The 22,687-nt window shown below is 38.4% G+C and overlaps 2 protein-coding genes across 2 annotated transcripts in view; one reads left to right on the top strand and one right to left on the bottom strand.

The window, feature by feature from the left end:
* LOC126175028 (MICOS complex subunit MIC10-like) overlaps window positions 1-14,399 on the bottom strand; it is a 34,410-nt gene extending 20,011 nt beyond the window's left edge. Inside the window, exons 1-2 of the mRNA XM_049921530.1 lie at window positions 14,230-14,399; window positions 11,420-11,467 (exon numbers count right to left, since the gene is read on the bottom strand). Coding sequence (XP_049777487.1) covers window positions 11,420-11,467; window positions 14,230-14,308 — 127 coding nt within the window. The 5' untranslated portion in view covers window positions 14,309-14,399. The remainder of the gene's footprint in view (window positions 1-11,419; window positions 11,468-14,229) is intronic.
* Window positions 14,400-14,833: 434 nt separating this feature from the next.
* Window positions 14,834-22,687, top strand: part of LOC126175024 (Werner syndrome ATP-dependent helicase-like) — a 204,002-nt gene continuing 196,148 nt past the window's right edge. Inside the window, exon 1 of the mRNA XM_049921523.1 lies at window positions 14,834-15,134. Coding sequence (XP_049777480.1) covers window positions 15,030-15,134 — 105 coding nt within the window. The 5' untranslated portion in view covers window positions 14,834-15,029. The remainder of the gene's footprint in view (window positions 15,135-22,687) is intronic.

Raw genomic sequence — 22,687 nt, 5'->3', positions numbered from 1 at the left:
AATTTCTTCTTTTTATTGGTGAGTATGATGTCAGGTTTGTTATGTGGTGTTGTTTTATCTGTTATAATCGTTCTGTTCCAGTATAATTTGTATTCATCATTCTCCAGTACATTTTGTGGTGTGTACTTGTATGTGGGAACGTGTTGTTTAATTAGTTTATGTTTTATGGCAAGTTGTTGATGTATTATTTTTGCTACATTGTCATGTCTTCTGGGGTATTCTGTATTTGCTAGTATTGTACATCCGCTTGTGATGTGATCTACTGTTTCTATTTGTTGTTTGCAAAGTCTGCATTTATCTGTTGTGGTATTGGGATCTTTAATAATATGCTTGCTGTAATATCTGGTGTTTATTGTTTGATCCTATAATGCAATCATGAATCCTTCCGTCTCACTGTATATATTGCCGTTTCTTAGCCATGTGTTGGATGCGTCTTGATCTATGTGTGGCTGTGTTAGATGATACGGGTGCTTGCCGTGTAGTGTTTTCTTTTTCCAATTTACTTTCTTTGTATCTGTTGATGTTATGTGATCTAAAGGGTTGTAGAAGTGGTTATGAAATTGCAATGGTGTAGCTGATGTATTTATATGAGTGATTGCTTTGTGTATTTTGCTAGTTTCTGCTCGTTCTAGAAAGAATTTTCTTAAATTGTCTACCTGTCCATAATGTAGGTTTTTTATATCTATAAATCCCCTTCCACCTTCCTTTCTGCTTAATGTGAATCTTTCTGTTGCTGAATGTATGTGATGTATTCTATATTTGTGGCATTGTGATCGTGTAAGTGTATTGAGTGCTTCTAGGTCTGTGTCACTCCATTTCACTACTCCAAATGAGTAGGTCAATACTGGTATAGCATAAGTATTTATAGCTTTTGTCTTGTTTCTTGCTGTCAATTCTTTTTTCAGTATTTTTGTTAGTCTTTGTCTATATTTTTCTTTTAGTTCTTCTTTAATATTTGTATTATCTATTCCTATTTTTTGTCTGTATCCTAGATATTTATAGGCATCTGTTTTTTCCATCGCTTCTATGCAGTCGCTGTGGTTATCCAATATGTAATGTTCTTGTTTAGTGTGTTGTCCCTTGACTATGCTATTTTTCTTACATTTGTCTGTTCCAAAAGCCATATTTATATCATTACTGAATACTTCTGTTATCTTTAGTAATTGGTTGAGTTGTTGCTGCCAGTAGTTTTAGATCATCCATGTATAGCAAATGTGTGATTTTGTGTGGGTATGTTCCAGTAATATTGTATCCATAATTTGTATTATTTGGCATGTTGGATAGTGGGTACAGAGCAAGGCAGAACCAGAAAGGACTTAATGAGTCTCCTTGGTATATTCCACGCTTAATCTGTATTGGCTGTGATGTGATATTATTTGAATTTGTTTGATATTAAGTGTGGTATTCCAATTTTTCATTACTATGTTTAGGATCTGTATCAATTTAGGATCTACTTTGTATATTTCCAATATTTGTAGTATCCATGAGTGGGGTACACTATCAAAAGCTTTTTGGTAATCAATGTATGCGTAGTGTAGCGACCTTTGTTTAGTTTTAGCTTGATATGTCACCTCTGCATCAATTATCAGTTGCTCTTTACATCCTCGTGCTCCTTTGCAACAGCCTTTTTGTTCTTCATTTATAATTTTGTTCTGTGTTGTATGTGTCATTAATTTCTGTGTAATGACTGGAGTTAATATTTTGTATATTGTTGGTAGGCATGTTATGGGGCGATATTTAGCTGGGTTTGCTGTGTCTGCTTGATCTTTAGGTTTCAGATAAGTTATTCCATGTGTAAGTGTATCAGGGAATGTGTATGGGTCTGCAATGTAACTGTTAAATAATTTAGTTAGTTGTGAATGTGTTGAGGTGAACTTCTTTAGCCAGAAATTTGCTATTTTATCTTTTCCAGGGGCTTTCCAATTGTGAGTAGAATTAATTGCTTGGGTGACTTCATGTTGCAAAACTATCACTTCAGGCATCCGCGGTATCATGTTGTATGTGTCTGTTTCTGCTTGTATCCAACGTGCATGCCTGTTATGTTGTACCGGGTTTGATCATTTGTTGCTCCAGAAGTGTTCCATGTCTGTTATGCTTGGTGGATTGTCTATTTTTTGTGTGTGTTATCTATTGTCTGGTAAAATTTCTTTTGGTTTGTGTTGAATGTTTGGTTTTGTTTCCTTCTATTTTCACTTTTTTTTTTATCTTCTAAGTCGTTTGGCCAATGCTTGTAATTTCTGCTTCTTTTCATCTAATTGCTCTATCACTTCTTGTGAGATTTTACCTAACCTTTTTCGATTTTTTTTCTGACATTTCATTTCTTATAAATTGTGTTAGCTGTCCGATGTCTTTTCTCAGTTTTTCTATTCTGATCTGTAGCCTGTGTTGCCATGCTGGTTTTGTGGGTTTCTTCTGTGTGTTGGTTGGTTCTGATCTCTGCCCAGTGTGTATATTTAGTGTAGTGAGTGCTCCTGTATAAACCAGTAGTTGTAACTCTTCCATAGTTGTGTTTTCATTGATTTTGTTGTGTATAATTGTGTTGATAGTTTTTAATGCTGTTTCGACTTGTGGGTTATTTGGCGGTCTATGCAAGAATGGTCTAATGTCTGTATTTGTGTCTTTGTATTCTATATATGTCAGCTGAAATTTCTCTTCTATATCTAACACGTGTGTCTCTTCGTGTTCTATTTGTGTTTATTATTATTATTATTATTATTATTATCCCCCCCCCCCCCCCCCCCCATGAACCATGTACCTTGCCGTTGGTGGGGAGGCTTGAGTGCCTCAGCGATACAGATAGCCGTACCGCAGGTACAACCACAGAGGAGGGGTATCTGTTGAGAGGCCAGACAAACGTGTGGTTCCTGAAGAGGGGCAGCAGCCTTTTCAGTAGTTGCAAGGGCAACAGTCTGGATGATTGACTGATCTGGCCTTGTAACAATAACCAAATCGGCCTTGCTGTGCTGGTACTGCGAACGGCTGAAAGCAAGGGGAAACTACGGCCGTAATTTTTCCCGAGGGCATGCAGCTTTACTGTATGATTAAATGATGATGGCGTCCTCTTGGGTAAAATATTCCGGAGGGAAAATAGTCCCCCATTCGGATCTCCGGGCGGGGACTACTCAAGAGGATGTCGTTATCAGGAGAAACAAAACTGGCATTCTACGGTTCGGATCGTAGAATGTCATATCCCTTAATCGGGCAGGTAGGTTCGAAAATTTAAAAAGGGAAATGGATAGGTTAAAGTTAGATATAGTGGGAATTAGTGAAGTTCGGTGGCAGGAGGAACAAGACTTCTGGTCAGGTGACTACAGGGTTATAAACACAAAGTCAAATAGGGGTAATGCAGGAGTAGGTTTAATAATGAATAAGAAAACAGGAGTGCGGGTAAGATACTACAAACAGCATAGTGAACGCATTATTGTGGCCAAGATAGATACGAAGCCCACACCTACTACAGCAGTACAAGTTTATATGCCAACTAGCTCTGCAGATGATGAAGAAATTGAAGAAATGTATGATGAAATAAAAGAAATTATTCAGATAGTGAAGGGAGACGAAAATTTAATAGTCATGGGTGACTGGAATTCGAGTGTAGGATAAGGGAGAGAAGGAAACGTAGTAGGTGAATATGGACTGGGGCTAAGAAATGAAAGAGGAAGCGGCCTGGTAGAATTTTGCACTGAGCACAACTTAATCATAGCTAACACTTGGTTTAAGAATCATGATAGAAGGTTGTATACATGGAAGAACCCTGGAGATACTAAACGGTATCAGATAGATTATATAATGGTAAGACAGACATTTAGGAACCAGGTTTTAAATTGTAAGACATTTCCAGGGGCAGATGTGGACTCTGACCACAATCTATTGGTTATGACCTGTAGATTAAAACTGAAGAAACTGCAAAAAGGTGGGAATTTAAGGAGATGGGACCTGGATAAACTGAAAGAACCAGAGGTTGTACAGAGTTTCAGGAAGAGCATAAGAGATCAATGGACAGGAATGGGGGAAAGAAATACAGTAGAAGAAGAATGGGTAGCTTTGAGGGATGAAGTAGTGAAGGCAGCAGAGGATCAAGTAGGTAAAAAGACGAGGGCTAGTAGAAATCCTTGGGTAACAAGAAATATTGAATTTAATTGATGAAAGGAGAAAATATAAAAATGCAGTAAATGAAGCAGGCAAAAAGGAATACAAACGTCTCAAAAATGAGATCGACAGAAAGTGCAAAATGGATAAGCAGGGATGGCTAGAGGACAAATTTTAGGATGTAGAAGCTTATCTCACTAGGGGTAAGATAGATACTGCCTACAGGAAAATTAAAGTGACCTTTGGAGAAAAGAGAGCCACTTGTACGAATATCAAGAGCTCAGATGGAAACCCAGTTCTAAGCAAAGAAGGGAAAGCAGAAAGGTGGAAGGAGTATATAGAGCGTCTATACAAGGGCGATGTACTTGAGGACTATATTATGGAAATGGAAGAGGATGTAGATGAAGATGAAATGGGAGATGCGATACTGCATGAAGAGTTTGACAGAGCACTGAAAGACCTGAGTCAAAACAAGGCTCCCGGAGAGGACAACATTCCATTGGAACTACTGACAGCCTTGGGAGAGCCAGTCCTGACAAAACTCTACCATCTGGTGAGCAAGATGTATGAAACAGGCGAAATACCCTCAGACTTCAAGAAGAATATAATAATTCCAATCCCAAAGAAAGCAGGTGTTGACAGATGTGAAAATTACCGAACAATCAGTTTAATAAGCCACAGCTGCAAAATACTAACACGAATTCTTTACAGACGAATGGAAAAACTAGTAGAAGCCGACCTCGGGGAAGATCAGTTTGGATTCCGTAGAAATACTGGAACACGTGAGGCAATACTGACCTTACGACTTATCTTAGAAGAAAGATTAAGGAAAGGCAAACCTACGTTTCTAGCATTTGTAGACTTAGAGAAAGCTTTTGACAATGTTGACTGGAATACTCTCTTTCAAATTCTAAAGGTGGCAGGGGTAAAATACAGGGAGCGAAAGGCTATTTACAATTTGTACAGAAACCAGATGGCAGTTATAAGAGTCGAGGGACATGAAAGGGAAGCAGTGGTTGGGAAGGGAGTAAGACAGGGTTGTAGCCTCTCCCTGATGCTATTCAATCTGTATATTGAGCAAGCAGTAAAGGAAACAAAAGAAAAATTTGGAGTAGGTATTAAAATCCATGTAGAAGAAATAAAAACTTTGAGGTTCGCCGATGACATTGTAATTCTGTCAGAGACAGCAAAGAACTTGGAAGAGCAGTTGAACGGAATGGACAGTGTCTTGAAAGGAGGGTATAAGATGAACATCAACAAAAGCAAAACGAGGATAATGAAATGTAGTCAAATTAAGTCGGGTGATGCTGAGGGAATTAGATTAGGAAATGAGACACTTAAAGTGGTAAAGGAGTTTTGCTATTTGGGGAGCAAAATAACTGATGATAGTCGAAGTAGAGAGGATATAAAATGTAGACTGGCAATGGCAAGGAAAGCGATTATGAAGAAGAGAAATTTGTTAACATCGAGTATAGATTTAAGTGTCAGGAAGTCATTTCTGAAAGTATTTGTATGGAGTGTAGCCATGTTAGAAGCTTTCGAAATGTGGTGCTACAGAAGAATGCTGAAGATTAGATGGGTGGATCACATAACTAATGAGGAAGTATTGAATAGGATTGGGGAGAAGAGAAGTTTGTGGCACAACTTGACCAGAAGAAGGGATTGGTTGGTAGGACATGTTCTGAGGCATCAAGGGATCACCAATTTAGTATTGGAGGGTAGCGTAGAGGGTAGAAATCGTAGGGGGGAGACCAAGAGATGAATACACTAAGCAGATTCAGCAGGATGTAGGTTGCAGTAGGTACTGGGAGATGAAGAAGCTTGCACAGGATAGAGTAGCATGGAGAGCTGCATCAAACCAGTGTCGGGACTGAAGACCACAACAACAACACACATTATTATTATTATTATCATCTTTTTGACTTTTTTTTTCTCAGACTTAAGTCTGGTTAAAAATGGAACGTGACGCGGACCTCGGTCAAGCGTGACTTCCTTGTAACTGTATGGTATATGTTATATTGCATTTAGGAACTTTCGGGTAATGAACATGTATCAATAATTACAGATTTTTGTAGTTGTATATATATGTTTGGATGTAGCTGTATTGCATTAATGTACTGGTGAATATTGTGAGGTATGACTCCTGTAGTTGATAGTATAATTGGGATAATGTCGACTTTATCCTGATGCCACATGTCCTTGACTTCCTCAGCCAGTTGGATGTATTTTTCAATTTTTTCTCCTGTTTTCTTCTGTATATTTGTTGTGTTGGGTATGGATATTTCAATTAGTTGTGTTAATTTCTTCTTTTTATTGGTGAGTATGATGTCAGGTTTGTTATGTGGTGTTGTTTTATCTGTTATAATCGTTCTGTTCCAGTATAATTTGTATTCATCATTCTCCAGTACATTTTGTGGTGTGTACTTGTATGTGGGAACGTGTTGTTTTATTAGTTTATGTTTTATGGCAAGTTGTTGATGTATTATTTTTGCTACATTGTCATGTCTTCTGGGGTATTCTGTATTTGCTAGTATTGTACATCCGCTTGTGATGTGATCTACTGTTTCTATTTGTTGTTTGCAAAGTCTGCATTTATCTGTTGTGGTATTGGGATCTTTAATAATATGCTTGCTGTAATATCTGGTGTTTATTGTTTGATCCTATAATGCAATCATGAATCCTTCCGTCTCACTGTATATATTGCCTTTTCTTAGCCATGTGTTGGATGCGTCTTGATCTATGTGTGGCTGTGTTAGATGATACGGGTGCTTGCCGTGTAGTGTTTTCTTTTTCCAATTTACTTTCTTTGTATCTGTTGATGTTATGTGATCTAAAGGGTTGTAGAAGTGGTTATGAAATTGCAATGGTGTAGCTGATGTATTTATATGAGTGATTGCTTTGTGTATTTTGCTAGTTTCTGCTCGTTCTAGAAAGAATTTTCTTAAATTGTCTACCTGTCCATAATGTAGGTTTTTTATATCTATAAATCCCCTTCCACCTTCCTTTCTGCTTAATGTGAATCTTTCTGTTGCTGAATGTATGTGATGTATTCTATATTTGTGGCATTGTGATCGTGTAAGTGTATTGAGTGCTTCTAGGTCTGTGTCACTCCATTTCACTACTCCAAATGAGTAGGTCAATACTGGTATAGCATAAGTATTTATAGCTTTTGTCTTGTTTCTTGCTGTCAATTCTGTTTTCAGTATTTTTGTTAGTCTTTGTCTATATTTTTCTTTTAGTTCTTCTTTAATATTTGTATTATCTATTCCTATTTTTTGTCTGTATCCTAGGTATTTATAGGCATATGTTTTTTCCATCGCTTCTATGCAGTCGCTGTGGTTATCCAATATGTAATCTTCTTGTTTAGTGTGTTTGCCCTTGACTATGCTATTTTTCTTACATTTGTCTGTTCCAAAAGCCATATTTATATCATTGCTGAATACTTCTGTTATCTTTAGTAATTGGTTGAGTTGTTGCTGCCAGTAGTTTTAGATCATCCATGTATAGCAAATGTGTGATTTTGTGTGGGTATGTTCCAGTAATATTGTATCCATAATTTGTATTATTTAGCATGTTGGATAGTGGGTTCAGAGCAAGACAGAACCAGAAAGGACTTAATGAGTCTCCTTCGTATATTCCACGCTTAATCTGTATTGGCTGTGATGTGATATTATCTGAATTTGTTTGGATATTAAGTGTGGTTTTCCAGTTTTTCATTACTGTGTTTAGAAACTGTATCAATTTAGGATCTACTTTGTATATTTCCAAAATCTGCAGTAACCATGAGTGGGGTACACTATCAAAGGCTTTTTGGTAATCAATGTATGCGTAGTGTAGGGACCTTTGTTTAGTTTTAGCTTGATATGTCACCTCTGTATCTATTATCAGTTGCTCTTTACATCCTCGTGCTCCTTTGCAGCAGCCTTTTTGTTCTTCATTTATAATTTTGTTCTGTGTTGTATGTGTCATTAATTTCTGTGTGATGACTGAAGTTAATATTTTGTATATTGTTGGTAGGCATGTTATGGGGCGATATTTAGCTGGGTTTGCTGTGTCTGCTTGATCTTTAGGTTTCAGATAGGTTATTCCATGTGCAAGTGTATCAGGGAATGTGTATGGGTCTGCAATGTAACTGTTAAATAATTTAGTTAGATGTGAATGTGTTGAGGTGAACTTCTTTAGCCAGTAATTTGCTATTTTATCATTTCCAGGTGCTTTCCAATTGTGTGTAGAATTAATTGCTCGGGTGACTTCATGTTGCAAAATTATCACTTCAGGCATTTGTGGTATCATCTTGTATGTGTCTGTTTCTGCTTGTATACACCGTGCATGCCTGTTATGTTGTACCGGGTTTGACCATATGCTGCTCCAGAAGTGTTCCATGTCTGTTATGTTTGGTGGATTGTCTATTTTAATGTGTGTGTTATCCATTGTTTGGTAAAATCTCTTTTGGTTTGTGTTGAATGTTTGGTTTTGTTTCCTTCTATTTGCACTTTTTTTGTATCTTCTAAGTCGTTTGGCCAATGCTTGCAATTTCTGCTTTTTTTCATCTAATTGCTCTATTGCTTCTTGTTGTGAGATTTTACCTAACCTTTTTCGTTTTTTGTCTGATATTTCATTTCTTATAAATTGTGTTAGCTGTCCGATGTCTTTTCTCAGTTTTTCTATTCTGATCTGTAACCTGTGTTGCCATGCTGGTTTTGCGCGTTTCTTCTGTGTGTTGGTTTGTTCTGATCTCTGCCTAGTGTGTATATTTAGTGTAGTGAGTGCTCCTATATAAACCAGTAGTTGTAACTCTTCCATAGTTGTGTTTTCATTTATTTTGTTGTGTATGATTGTGTTGATAGTTTTTATTGTTGTTTCGACTTGTGGGTTATTTGGCGGTCTATGCAAGAATGGTCTAATGTCTGTATTTGTGTCTTTGTATTCTATATATGTCAGCTGAAATTTCTCTTCTATATCTAACACATGTGTCTCTTCGTGTCCTATTTGTGCTTGTTCTGGTGGCTGTCTTAAGATTTCGTTTTCCTCTGACTGTTTAATTGATGCGTGTTGGTCTTTGTTTGTTTGCTCTGGGATGTTTGAGTCCATTACCGTGTTTTCTTCCTCTTCTGATTGCACATTATTTTGTTCCAGTATTTGTTGTACTTGTTGTTTGATGTTTTCTAATTCTGACTGGGGTATCCTGTTATTTTTGATTATTACACGGATCTGATCAGCTAGTCGTTGTTCTGTTAAAAATTTTAATTCCGGGTATCTGGTAATAAATGTTGTGTATACTTGTAATCTGTATCCAGTTGTGTTGGTTCCTAGGTTTGTTGCTTGGTAATAACAGAACATGAGGTGTCGATTAACTTCATCTGACCATCTCATCCTCTGTCTTTGTTTTCCTTCTAGGGTGGTTGCAGGAAGCATATCCTGCAAAACACCTCTATCCGGATTTAAATCCTTTTCCAGTTGGCTAGCAGTGTCGTTACCATTGTGGGCGGGCATAGGGTTCAAGCGTCGTCCCCGACCATGACGGCACTTGTCCGAGGCTTCTTTAGTTCTGTCCTGAACCAAGTAATCACACTAAAAGGGGGGTTAGCCCTATTAGTGGTTTGTTCTTTTCGTCGCCTTTTACGACTGGCAGAACATACCGGAGGCCTATTCTTTTCCCGGGCCTCCACGGGGTTTATTATTATTATTATTATTATTATTATTATTATTATTATTACTGGTGACAAAAGCATCATCTGAGTCATTCAAGATTCCATTTTTCTTTAAAGGATGAACTGTTTGGTTCTTGCACTTGCCCAATAATGGCTTCATGCTTTCCAATCTTAATTTTCTAAATTCATTTTCTTTATAGATTCAACAAACCAGTAATTGCCAAGGAATTCTATATGCTATAGTTGAATGTCTGAAATGAATGGGAATGCATGTCCCAAGAAAACTATTGGGGATATAGGATAACTGCTAACATTTTAACACCCTAATGCTGCACCAACACAGCATTATGTGGTAACATCTGCTAAAACTTTATCTTTGTAGATTCTTGTATTGAGACCAATAAGTCATTAGAATTACTACAACAGCTGTACATCTGCAACATGTTTTAAAATTCCATTCAGCACACATCAATAAGCAGGAAGACCTAGAAAAATCTACTTCAACAATGGTTATCACATAAAACAAACTTAATTTTTTTCTTTTTTTCTACACTGATAATTAAATATACTGAAAAGGGCTAAGTAAGAAACAGGGAGAGGGGGGGTACTACTACAATTTGAATTGTTACACCTGATGATAAAGTCTTGCTTACTGATTATCTGTCAATAATCTTGCTCCCTCCCCCTTTTGTTTTTATTTTTTTGGTTGTTACTTATTTGTGAAATACCCACAGAAAATCTGTTTTCGTTCCTCACTATAAAGGAACATTGGTGTTAAAGCAAAGAGTAAAAGACAGTTATTTTATGAATGTTATAGTTACTTTTGCACATCACAAATAAATTCCATATATCTTATCAGCCCTGCTTCAACCTTTTTTTTTTTGTTTAAGGATTGTAGGAAAGTGGAATTTGCCCTCTCATCCATCATGAGCCACAATACTGTTTATAAGCCTGATCACATATATATTCATTCAATTTCGGGAAGGAATTAAAGTCACTTATATAAACATTTGGACTCTACAATGGATTCACAAAAGCTTCCCTGTAAGGATTCCATCAGTTTCCCCAATCATGCACAGATACTGAAGCATATAACTATGCAGTAAACAAAATCTTTATAATAGTCTTACTTCCTGTTTCTACTGGATACATAACTATACTTTCTGCTGTCAAAGCAGACATCAACAATGACAGCACTCTCCAAACAAAAATAAACTGAGAGAAGGTCCTTTTCTGCTCTTGCACACCGGTTTGCACTCATTCTGCAATGTGCAGCCAAGTTAGAATTTCTTGTTTGGTAGTGCAGGTGAGGAAAGGCGATCCATTGACGTCTTTCACATTCTGAAGTGTTCGTTAACTCTTACCAGTTTCACGATGATCACAATGCAGTATAGAAAGTTATAACTTTGTTGTGGAACTGTATGGCACTAACACCCTAAGGGCTGTACTTTTCTTTTAAGTGACTTACAGCTGACTACAGCAGTATGTCATCTTGTGCAAATTACAGGAAGCAGTGCTGCCATCCGTAATAAAACAATTTTTCTGCTACCTCTGTTGGACTTCTCTTATTTTTATTATACTTCTCATAAACTAGAATGTAATTTTAGATGTAACAGGCTTGGTAGTATACAATAATCTTATTTTAAACATATACTTTTTACATTTCATCTGTAACTTACTTCTGAAAAACAGGACTGAGAATGTGGCACCTATCAGCAGGCCTCCACCTGAAGAAAGAATTGTCACTTATTGCATCAATGTGAGATATGGAGCATTATAATTTATTACCTCACAGTCTATGTATTATTTGCACAGTCCAAGCTGACACTTGGTATGCTGGCTGTTACAAATGACCATAAATGGTAGAACCTTTTACAGCCACTTCCATCAGCCACCTCGTTGTGTGTCAACTTGGACTACATGAATATTGTCACTAAGACACATTATTCCAGATCAACGAAGTAGTTTTTATCACCTCATGGCTCAACAGAATTACCATTAAAACTGAACATATTATTTTACTATTTTATGTATTAACAGTTTCAAATACAAACACTTTCCTAGAAACAGTTGATACATTACACTCAAGAATACTACCAAACACTATAAGCCACCTCCAAAAATGAGATGCACTCAATTTATATATACATCAAGCAGAAATGGGCAACACCAATTTCAGAAACAATTTAAAGGCACAAAGTACACAAGAAACATTACATGTTTATAAGACTCTTAAAAGAACTTACATACCAAATAATTACCTAATATTTAGTGAAAAACACTGGAGTAATAGTTAACATTTAGAAAAAATTATTTCTTAAACCTTTCATATCACTTTGCTGATTCATGATCAAACTTAACTTCCAACCTAACCTAGACCTCAGGCTAAACTAAAGGTAAGTGTCACCACAGCCTACGTTCCAAGAACTAACTCAGAGACAAAATAAACAGTTTCAGTGTTCTGTTCGCACATATGTGACATCACACAGCACTTCATGACATTACTGAAATGAAGCTAGCACCAGATATGAATAAATTTAGTTGATTTAAAAAAACCTGGAGGTTTGGGTGTTAGAACCAGGTTATGGATCTAGCAAAACATTTCATTTCATGAGATGGAAGTGTGGCTGGGTGGTAGGGTGGGGTGGGGGCAGGGTGGGCTTGGGGAGAGGGTAACTTATTCAAGGCTCCATTGGCAGACAGACAAAATGAGGCATGTCATAGCACAGTTACTTTAAGTGCTCATGAGACACTTGGAATGACTGCCAGTCAGAAACTGTCATGGTTGTTTACTGCTGTGAACATTTTTTTGTGAATTTTGAGTGTCAACACACATTTTTGGTATTCCGTGGTATTTAAAAACTGGAAAGTGTCCTAAATGTGATCTGATGTAAAACAACTGAAAGTGTAAAAACAGAAGTTTCTGATGAAAAATTTATTGCTTCTACAGTAATCACCTAATTGCCATTGGTGACAATGATGTGATGAGGTGAAACAAGGAAGTCATTACATATTCAGTCTTGTACTGAGGCAAATGACAGGCTGGTTCCATAAGTATTAATAGCAAGCTGTAACCCACCATAGGGAATAGCAATTATTCAAATACTGTACAGTGTTACACAAGCTAATGGAATCTTTTCACACTTATTAAAACATTCTTGGCTGTTATGCCACAGACGAATTTATTGGAACTCAATGTTTCACCCCCTTCTACAGAGAGATCATTCAAGGGGGGTTGCAGCTCTTTCGAAGGTGTGGTGCACTACCTGGCTCATAACTGATGGGGCCTAAACAATAAGAAATTCATGTGACCACAGCACAATAACCTAGAATATTCTAATAAGGTGACATTTCTCACCATAAAAGTTTGCAGTTTACAATTAGATCTTTTCAATGAAGAGGGATTAAGGCATTGGACCTCACGTTTTAGACACAGCAAAACAATATCTACAGAGAGTAATAAGAATTTGTATTCAAGGAAGAATGATAATACTTTGCAGTTGACTGTCAGTAGTATGCAGAACATTGTCTTATACATGTCATTTGAGAAATGAGTGTAAAAATGAAGTCAGATGGAGGCCTGCTGTTAAATATGTTAAGGATATGACTGATACCATCACAGCATGTTGACACGCCAATTACGTTCACTGTCCCATTTATAAATTGACATAACTTTACAAATGTGTCCTTTTATTACAACATTGTGGGAAACTGTGAAATCAGCGCCACTTGACAACTCTTACATTTTTTTTTTTTTTATCTCGATCCTCTCATTTCGGCCTACCGAAATATAAATGGGAACATATGAATGAAATTTATCAATGGGGTTATCAAAAATAAAATTACAGTTGGTGCTCTTTTTCTCACAAACTCAACCACCTGATGACTTTTAGTAACTAACTTCGGTAATTTTTCTTGTTTCTAACACCAAGCAGATCTTAGGATAGTTCCAGCAGAAAATGTAAACATAGACTAATGAGAAATGCTGCACAGTAGAGCCGTCACGTAATCAAACAATGAACAGCTAAGATTACAGGCTTATTAGGTGCAGCAGAATTACAAACGCATTGCCTATTTATCACTTCGGGCTGAAGCTCTGTCTACAGCACTGACGAACCATTACAATCACCACACCATCAGCGACCGTGAAAACGTAGTGCCAATGTCATCTTCCAGTTATCCTATCCACTAACAGTCACTTCCCAAATTAACCTCCGCTTTGACCTCATACCTGCCATTAAATTCCCTTCTTATACTATATTTTAACAACCTAAAAATGGGATGACTGTCCGTTTGTCTCGTCTTATAAATTCACCGAATCCAAATCAGACCCCTGAAATTAGCTGAAGTGTTCTACTAAATTTTACCAACAAATAAAAATACGAAAGACCGGCTACCAAGCCAAGTACCTAGGACTGCTTAAAATATCGACCGGAAGTAAGTACAATTGGTAACGATAAAAAAATGTTCAGATTTTGCTACGACTTACCCAGTTTCAGCACAGAATCTGTAAGACACTTATCCCATTTCTTTCCTAATTCGTCTTCAGACAGCACAGGCGTGGACATCTTGTGGTTGCAACTGCAAAGTTAACCCGATAATCACAAGTCAATGGTCTTACATCCCAGATACACTCACATATTTATCTACGGACTGCGATGGAACTTCTGTAAATTTGTCTCACATTTTAAGTGCCTGAAGAAATGAAATGAAAAACAAAGTAAAAAAGATAATACAGACGATGTAATTTAAAACGGAGCAAATAAAAGAAAAAAATACACACACACGCACAATTCCTTGGAGCTTCTGAATAGTCGCAGGTCGCAAACGGCATACACTTAAGTACTTGTCACAATCAAATAATAGAACTTTTAAAAGCAAAAAAACGAATCGTGCTTGCAATCTAGCGATAGCAAATAAATTTGCCTTACACTGTCCGCAGCACACCACTGAAACAAAGAAACATTCTAAAAATGGTGGTATTTTCGAGATGAAATTTCTTGGACTGTACAATCGAAAACCAGTTACACCATAAGCTCGGTGTCACTGCAATCTAAATTTAGCAATTATTACAGTTTACGTCATAGGATTATATTCTTCCAACATTTAACTGTAAGAAATATGTCGCGTATGAGTAAATTAGTTAAAATGGGTATCTAGACATCGATAGCAACTGTACGAACATGGTATCTACACAATAATCCTGATGATCTTTGTCATGTTTTGTTTTGATGATATTTGAGAGGCGCTTCAAATAGGTGGGTGTCGCAGGAGAGAGAGATTGTAAATATGTTTCGTTCACCTTCTGTTGACAAACAAGCTGATTTGACTGGGATATCACTTGATGGCGATCTTGAAAACTGTCAGAAATCTTGTGAAAGCTCAGCGCTCCAGGTATGTGCAGTGACATCATTGAAATCATAATTGTGAAGATGCTATTCTACATAGAACGGCAATTTTACTAACATATTTTGAAGTGTGCCCACTTGTCTAGAGTACTAGTACTTTGAGATTGTTTGTATGGGAATTATTTACCGTGTTTAGATAGAACTTTGCAATGCGGGTAGCCACAGCCGTTAAACTTTGTAATGAATAAAAGTAATATGAATTGTCAGGCATCTGTAATTGGTGATTTGCTGTCACAACTGGTTTCGTTGCATTGAATAGCGCATTGGTGCTTGACTAAGAACGATGGGGCCGTTATGGTGGGGTAATATGACAATTTTCACATGAGGATGCTAGTTTAATTCTGCGAAACTGGTTGTGACAATAAAGAAATCAGCAATTACAGCATCTTTGGGTTAATTTTACTTTAATCCTTCATATCGTGTTTAGATTTTAATTGATGCTGGTTAATGTTACTTGGTTCTGGGTGATTCAAGGGAGGGGACCAAAATCGGTCCCATCGGATTAGGGAAGGAAGTCGGCGATGCGCTTTCAAAAGAATCATCCCAGCATTTGCCTGAAGCGATTTAGGGAAATCACGGAAAACATAAATCAGTTTGGCCGGACGCGGATTTGAACCCTTGTCTTCCGGGATGAGAGTCCAGTGTGATGACCACTGCTGCTTAAAAGTTTATACTTCATAGATGAACTGGAGAATAAGTGTGCAACAAAGCAGTGGGCTGTAGATACTGAACACCATTTTCAGATGTTCCACTTCAAAGGATACAGGCCATTTAATTAGGCAACAACCATAAAATCAATTGTAGCCTAACGTGAATTATAAAATTCATATCTTTTTTTCACTCAGATATCAATGCTGAAATTTTTACAGTACTTTACTATCATATAGGTGTACAAAATGTGAGAAAATCAAATTTGTATCCTCACGAGAGATAACTAGCTCCAAACTTAACAAAAAATAAAGATTTTCAAATTTCGAGGAATTTGTAAAAAATTAAGGAAACATTTGCTCCAAAAATAAGGCAAGTAGTTTGACATCTAGTTAGAGGGGAAAAAAGTAGACTCTGATAAATCACTCCTTGATTGTTATTTTTGGGCCTAGAAAGTGGATTTTCTAAATTTTCAATATCAAACTTTGGAGGTCATGTTGACTGGTTAGTTTTGAATTTAGGGTATAAGCAATGTTGTAGAGGAGACTTTTTTCTAGAAATAATTATGTCAATGTTATAACTTAACCCAGTGCAGAGATATTCAAATTAATGCTAATGTCTCCAAATTGAAAAACCATAATGTGCTTTCTAATAAAAATAGCTGCCATTCAGTAATATGCAAGGTAAATTTTTTTAAAAACCAGTTTTGAAATTCTCAATTATAGGGTAACCACATATAAAAAAATCAAAATATTAAAAAATGGTCAAACAAGCACCATTGGATCACTTCACATGGATTGACCCACAAGTGGAATCGAATATTTATTTCATTCGACATTAACTCACAGGGAAACAGTTATACTTACACAGCATAACTGAGATACTTAAAAAAAATTTTGCCAAGAGGTCTTGCAGCTGGAGAAATTGAACTGTACATACCATAAGGTCATCCATAGCAGCCACTGATAAACCACTAGTAAATTCCATTCCAACATCCATACATAGTACCAAATTAAACACGAAAAAATAACTTTTGAACCATTAATAACACAAGAAACTGAAAATTTCAAAACTGGAAACAAATCAGTAGCCAATAACTAATGACACTGAAATAACACACTGTCAAGGCAACAAAAACAAACTTCCACATCATAAAATAACACACAAAGTCCAGTCCCGCACTAACATTATGCACAAACAATTTAGATACATTAACATCCCACACTTGAATGTGCAACTGCTTACTCCAACATGCCCTCTGCAAACACAATCTGTTTCAGACATGCTACGCCTCATTGACTTGACCTTCAGTCAGTCTAAATTGAAATGAGTCAGCTCATAAAAATATCTGGTTCTAACAGTTTGTAGGTATTTGAAGTGGAATGATTTCTTGACTCTGTCATACGTAAGTCAGGTGGCAGATTTGGATTCATTGGTGGGATAGTGGGAAAATACTGTCAGTGTACAAAGGATATTGCTTACAAAACACTTGTGTGACCCATTCTAGGATATGGCTCAAGTGTTTGGGACACACAACAAATAGGACTAAAGGAGGATGTTGAATGTATACAAAGACGGGCAGTACAAATGGCCAGAGGTTTCATTAACGCATGGGAGAGTGTCACAGAAGTGACCAAAAGCCTGCATTGGCACCACATTTCTTCGCATTTTAATTGCATATGGAATGGGGACAGAATGCCTGCATAAATCACCATGTACATCCTGTAATTATCTAATGTCTTTGGTGGCCCCTATGGAAGTGGTACGTAGCGTGTGAAGCTTAGTTATAAGTCTTCATGTTCTGTTCTTCAAGTTTTTATTAGCTCAGGCTTTTCAGCATTTTATTTATACTCTCCTGTGACTAAAACAAAACTTTGACGATGTGTGCTGCTTGTCTTTGAATATGTGCAACATCCCCTGTTGGTTCTCTTTGGCACGAGTTCCAGACTCTTCACCAGTATACGAAAAAGGGGCTTACAAAAGTTTTGTATGGAGTCTCCTTTATGGCCTAAACTTATTATTACAGTACCCTGTCAATAACTGAATCCTATGTCCTGAATTACCTGTGACTGTATGATTGTTAAACAGTGGAAAGCCAAGGATATAATAACAGCAGCATGGAAAGTATAAATTGCTACTAACAACATAGTGGAGGTGTAGAGTAGCAGACAGGCACAATGAAATACATCAGAACTATTTTCAACTTTTAGGCAAAGTCCTTCTTCAGAAGTAAAACTTCAATACCACTGGGTGGTAGTATTTGGTATGGGTCCCACACACTTAAGCATTGTTCCAGAATGGGTTGCAGGAGTGATTTGTAAGCAATCTCCTTTGTAGACTGATAACATTTTCCCAGTATTCTATCAATAAACCAAAGTCTTACACTCTGGTTTCCCATGGCTGAGATTATGTGATCATTTGATTTCATGTCCCTACAAAGTATTGCACCCAGGTGTTTGTAGGAGTTGGCCAATTCCATCTGTGACTCATTGATATGATAGTCATAGAATACTGTGTTTTTTATTTTGTGAAGAGCATAGTTTTACATTTTGGAGCATTTAAAGCAAGTTGCCAATCTCTGCATCAGTTTGAATTCTAATGAAAAACTGGCTGAATGTTTACACAGCTTCTTTCATGAAGTACTGTACTAAGGACAGCTGCATCATCTGCAAAAAGTCTGACATTAATAGTAATGTAGTCTGCAAGGTCATTAATATACAACATGAGCAGCCAAGGCCACAATACACTTCCCTGGAGCACACCCGAAATCACTTCTACGTCTGATGATGACTCTTCATGTAAGATAACATGCTGCGTCCTTCCTACTAAAATAGTCCTCACTCCAGTCACAAATTTCTCATGGTACCCTGTATGATCGTACTTTTGAAATTAAGCATGGATGTGATACTGAGTCACACACTTTTTGGAAATCGAGAAATACTGCTTCAATCTGACTGCCTTGATACAAAGCTTTTGGAATGTCATGTGAGAAAAGTTTGAGTTGGATTTTACATGATCGATGTTTTCAGTATCCATGCGGGTTTGTGTAGAGGTCATTCTGTTTGAGATATCTCATTATATTTGAGCTAGGACTGTTGGTATTTTCAAAAATATCGAGAATCTGATATATCGATATTTAAAAAAAATATCATAGGGTCTTGATGTACCGAGAAAAAGTATCAGTATATCAATGGAAAAAAATATTGACATATTGGCCCATAAAAATATAGACTTCACATTGTAAATATACTGCAGTTTTAGAACTGTATATTTAAGTATTGGTTTCTTATTAGATAGCCTGTACATCACCAAACTAGCAACCTGCTTATCCCCTTTTAATGTAGTCTGCAAGGTCATTAATATACAACATGAGCAGCCAAGGCCACAATACACTTCCCTGGAGCACACCCGAAATCACTTCTACGTCTGATGATGACTCTTCATGTAAGATAACATGCTGCGTCCTTCCTACTAAAATAGTCCTCACTCCAGTCACAAATTTCTCATGGTACGACTTCCTCAAATCCTGCCCTGAAATGAGATCCATCCTTCATGAAATCCTCCCCACTCCACCAAGAGTGTCTTTCCGCCGTCCACCTAACCTTCGTAACCTCTTAGTTTTTTTTATATATATATATATATTAGGGGGAAAAAAGGACAGGTATACACTCGCACACACACACACACACACACACACATATCCATCCGCATATACACAGACACAAGCAGACATTTGTAAAGGCAAAGAGTTTGGGCAGAGATGTTAGTCGGGACGGAAGTACAGAGGCAAAGATGATGTTGAAAGACAGGTGAGGTATGAGCGGCGGCAGATTGAAATTGGAAATTAGCGGAGATTGAGGCCTGGCGGATAGCGAGAAGAGAGGATATGCTGAAGGGCAAGTTCCCATCTCCGGAGTTCTGACAGGTTGGTGTTAGTGGGAAGTATCCAGATAACCCGGACGGTGTAACACTGTGCCAAGATGTGCTGGCCGTGCACCAAGGCATGTTTAGCCACAGGGTGATCCTCATTACCAACAAACACTGTCTGCCTGTGTCCATTCATGCGAAAGGACAGTTTGTTGCTGGTCATTCCCACATAGAACGCTTCACAGTGTAGGCAGGTCAGTTGGTAAATCACGTGGGTGCTTTCACACGTGGCTCTGCCTTTGATCGTGTACACCTTCCGGGTTACAGGACTGGAATAGGTGGTGGTGGGAGGGTGCATGGGACAGGTTTTACACCGGGGGCGGTTACAGGGGTAGGAGCCAGAGGGTAGGGAAGGTGGTTTGGGGATTTCATAGGGATGAACTAAGAGGTTACGAAGGTTAGGTGGACGGCGGAAAGACACTCTTGGTGGAGTGGGGAGGATTTCATGAAGGATGGATCTCATTTCAGGGCAGGATTTGAGGAAGTCGTATCCCTGCTGGAGAGCCACATTCAGAATCTGATCCAGTCCCGGAAAGTATCCTGTCACAAGTGGGGCACTTTTGGGGTTCTTCTGTGGAAGGTTCCGGGTTTGAGGAGATGAGGAAGTGGCTCTGGTTATTTGCTTCTGTACCAGGTCGGGAGGGTAGTTACGGGATGCAAAAGCTGTTTTCAGGTTGTTGGTGTAATGGTTCAAGGATTCCGGAATGGAGCAGATTCGTTTGCCACGAAGACCTAGGCTGTAGGGAAGGGACCGTTTGATGTGGAATGGGTGGCAGCTGTCATAATGGAGGTACTGTTGCTTGTTGGTGGGTTTGATGTGGACGGACGTGTGAAGCTGGCCATTGGACAGGTGGAGGTCAATGTCAAGGAAAGTGGCATGGGATTTAGAGTAGGACCAGGTGAATCGGATGGAACCAAAGGAGTTGAGGTTGGAGAGGAAATTCTGGAGTTCTTCTTCACTGTGAGTCCAGATCATGAAAATGTCATCAACTAAGAGGTTACGAAGGTTAGGTGGACGGCGGAAAGACACTCTTGGTGGAGTGGGGAGGATTTCATGAAGGATGGATCTCATTTCAGGGCAGGATTTGAGGAAGTCGTATCCCTGCTGGAGAGCCACATTCAGAATCTGATCCAGTCCCAGAAAGTATCCTGTCACAAGTGGGGCACTTCTGGGGTTCTTCTGTGGAAGGTTCCTTATCTCCTCAAACCCGGAGGAGTCATTCCAGTCCCGGGAGCGGAAAGACTTACCTTAGGGGGAAAAAAGGACGGGTATACACTCGCGCGCGCACACACACACACACACACATATCCATCCACACATATACAGACACAAGCAGACATATTTAAAGACTGGTTCCGGGTTTGAGGAGATGAGGAACCTTCCACAGAAGAACCCCAAAAGTGCCCCACTTGTGACAGGATACTTTCTGGGACTGGATCAGATTCTGAATGTGGCTCTCCAGCAGGGATACGAGTTCCTCAAATCCTGCCCTGAAATGAGATCCATCCTTCATGAAATCCTCCCCACTCCACCAAGAGTGTCTTTCCGCCGTCCACCTAACCTTCGTAACCTCTTAGTTCATCCCTATGAAATCCCCAAACCACCTTCCCTACCCTCTGGCTCCTACCCCTGTAACCGCCCCCGGTGTAAAACCTGTCCCATGCACCCTCCCACCTATTCCAGTCCTGTAACCCGAAAGGTGTACACGATCAAAGGCAGAGCCACGTGTGAAAGCACCCACGTGATTTACCAACTGACCTGCCTACACTGTGAAGCGTTCTATGTGGGAATGACCAGCAACAAACTGTCCTTTCGCATGAATGGACACAGGCAGACAGTGTTTGTTGGTAATGAGGATCACCCTGTGGCTAAACATGCCTTGGTGCACGGCCAGCACATCTTGGCACAGTGTTACACCGTCCGGGTTATCTGGATACTTCCCACTAACACCAACCTGTCAGAACTCCGGAGATGGGAACTTGCCCTTCAGCATATCCTCTCTTCTCGCTATCCGCCAGGCCTCAATCTCCGCTAATTTCTAATTTCAATTTGCCGCCGCTCATACCTCACCTGTCTCTCAACATCATCTTTGCCTCTGTACTTCCGCCCCGACTGACATCTCTGCCCAAACTCTTTGCCTTTACAAATTTCTGCTTGTGTCTGTGTATATGCGGATGGATATATGTGTGTGTGTGTGTGTGTGTGTGTGTGTGTGTGTGTGTGTGTGTGTGTGTGTGTGTGTGTGTGTGTGTGCGAGTGTATACCTGTCCTTTTTTCCCCCTAAGGTAAGTCTTTCCGCTCCCGGGATTGGAATGACTCCTTACCCTCTCCCTTAACACCCACATCCTTTCGTCTTTCCCTCTCCCTCCCTCTTTCCTGACGAAGCAGTCGTTGGTTGCGGAAGCTAGAATTTTGTGCGTATGTTTGTGTTTGTTTGTGTGTCTCTCGACGTGCCAGTGCTTTCGTTTGGTAAGTCACATCATCTTTGTTTTTAGATATATTTTTCCCACATGGAATGTTTACCTCTATTACTGAGTGCCAATTACTTCAGCATTTCGCCTCACACATCTCTGCCCACCCTCCTGCACATATGTTTGCTTCACATAGTCGGAGAGAAAGATTGGACATGATGAAAACTCAAAAAGTACTAAGACTCCTTCACACAGTAGGAGTAAAATTATGTCATATTACAATTTCAAAAGAACAGTTCAAATACTCGCTGAAAATTGTTAAAAATGTATATAATATGTCAGAATTCGATATTGCAATTTTGATATCAATATATCAAATGAAAAAATATCACTGATATATATCAATATTTTTTGAAATAATTATCAATATACTGATATTTTACCAGCAGCACATATTGGATTTGTCCAGAACACTTCATAATATGTTCTACAACAAATTGATGTCAAGGATATTGGATGGTAGTTTTGTGGATCACTTCTATTACTCTTATG

This window comes from Schistocerca cancellata, chromosome 3 (assembly GCF_023864275.1).
Source record: "Schistocerca cancellata isolate TAMUIC-IGC-003103 chromosome 3, iqSchCanc2.1, whole genome shotgun sequence".
In the NCBI taxonomy this organism is placed as follows: domain Eukaryota; kingdom Metazoa; phylum Arthropoda; class Insecta; order Orthoptera; family Acrididae; genus Schistocerca; species Schistocerca cancellata.
This window is presented reverse-complemented; position numbering and strand designations above follow the sequence as displayed.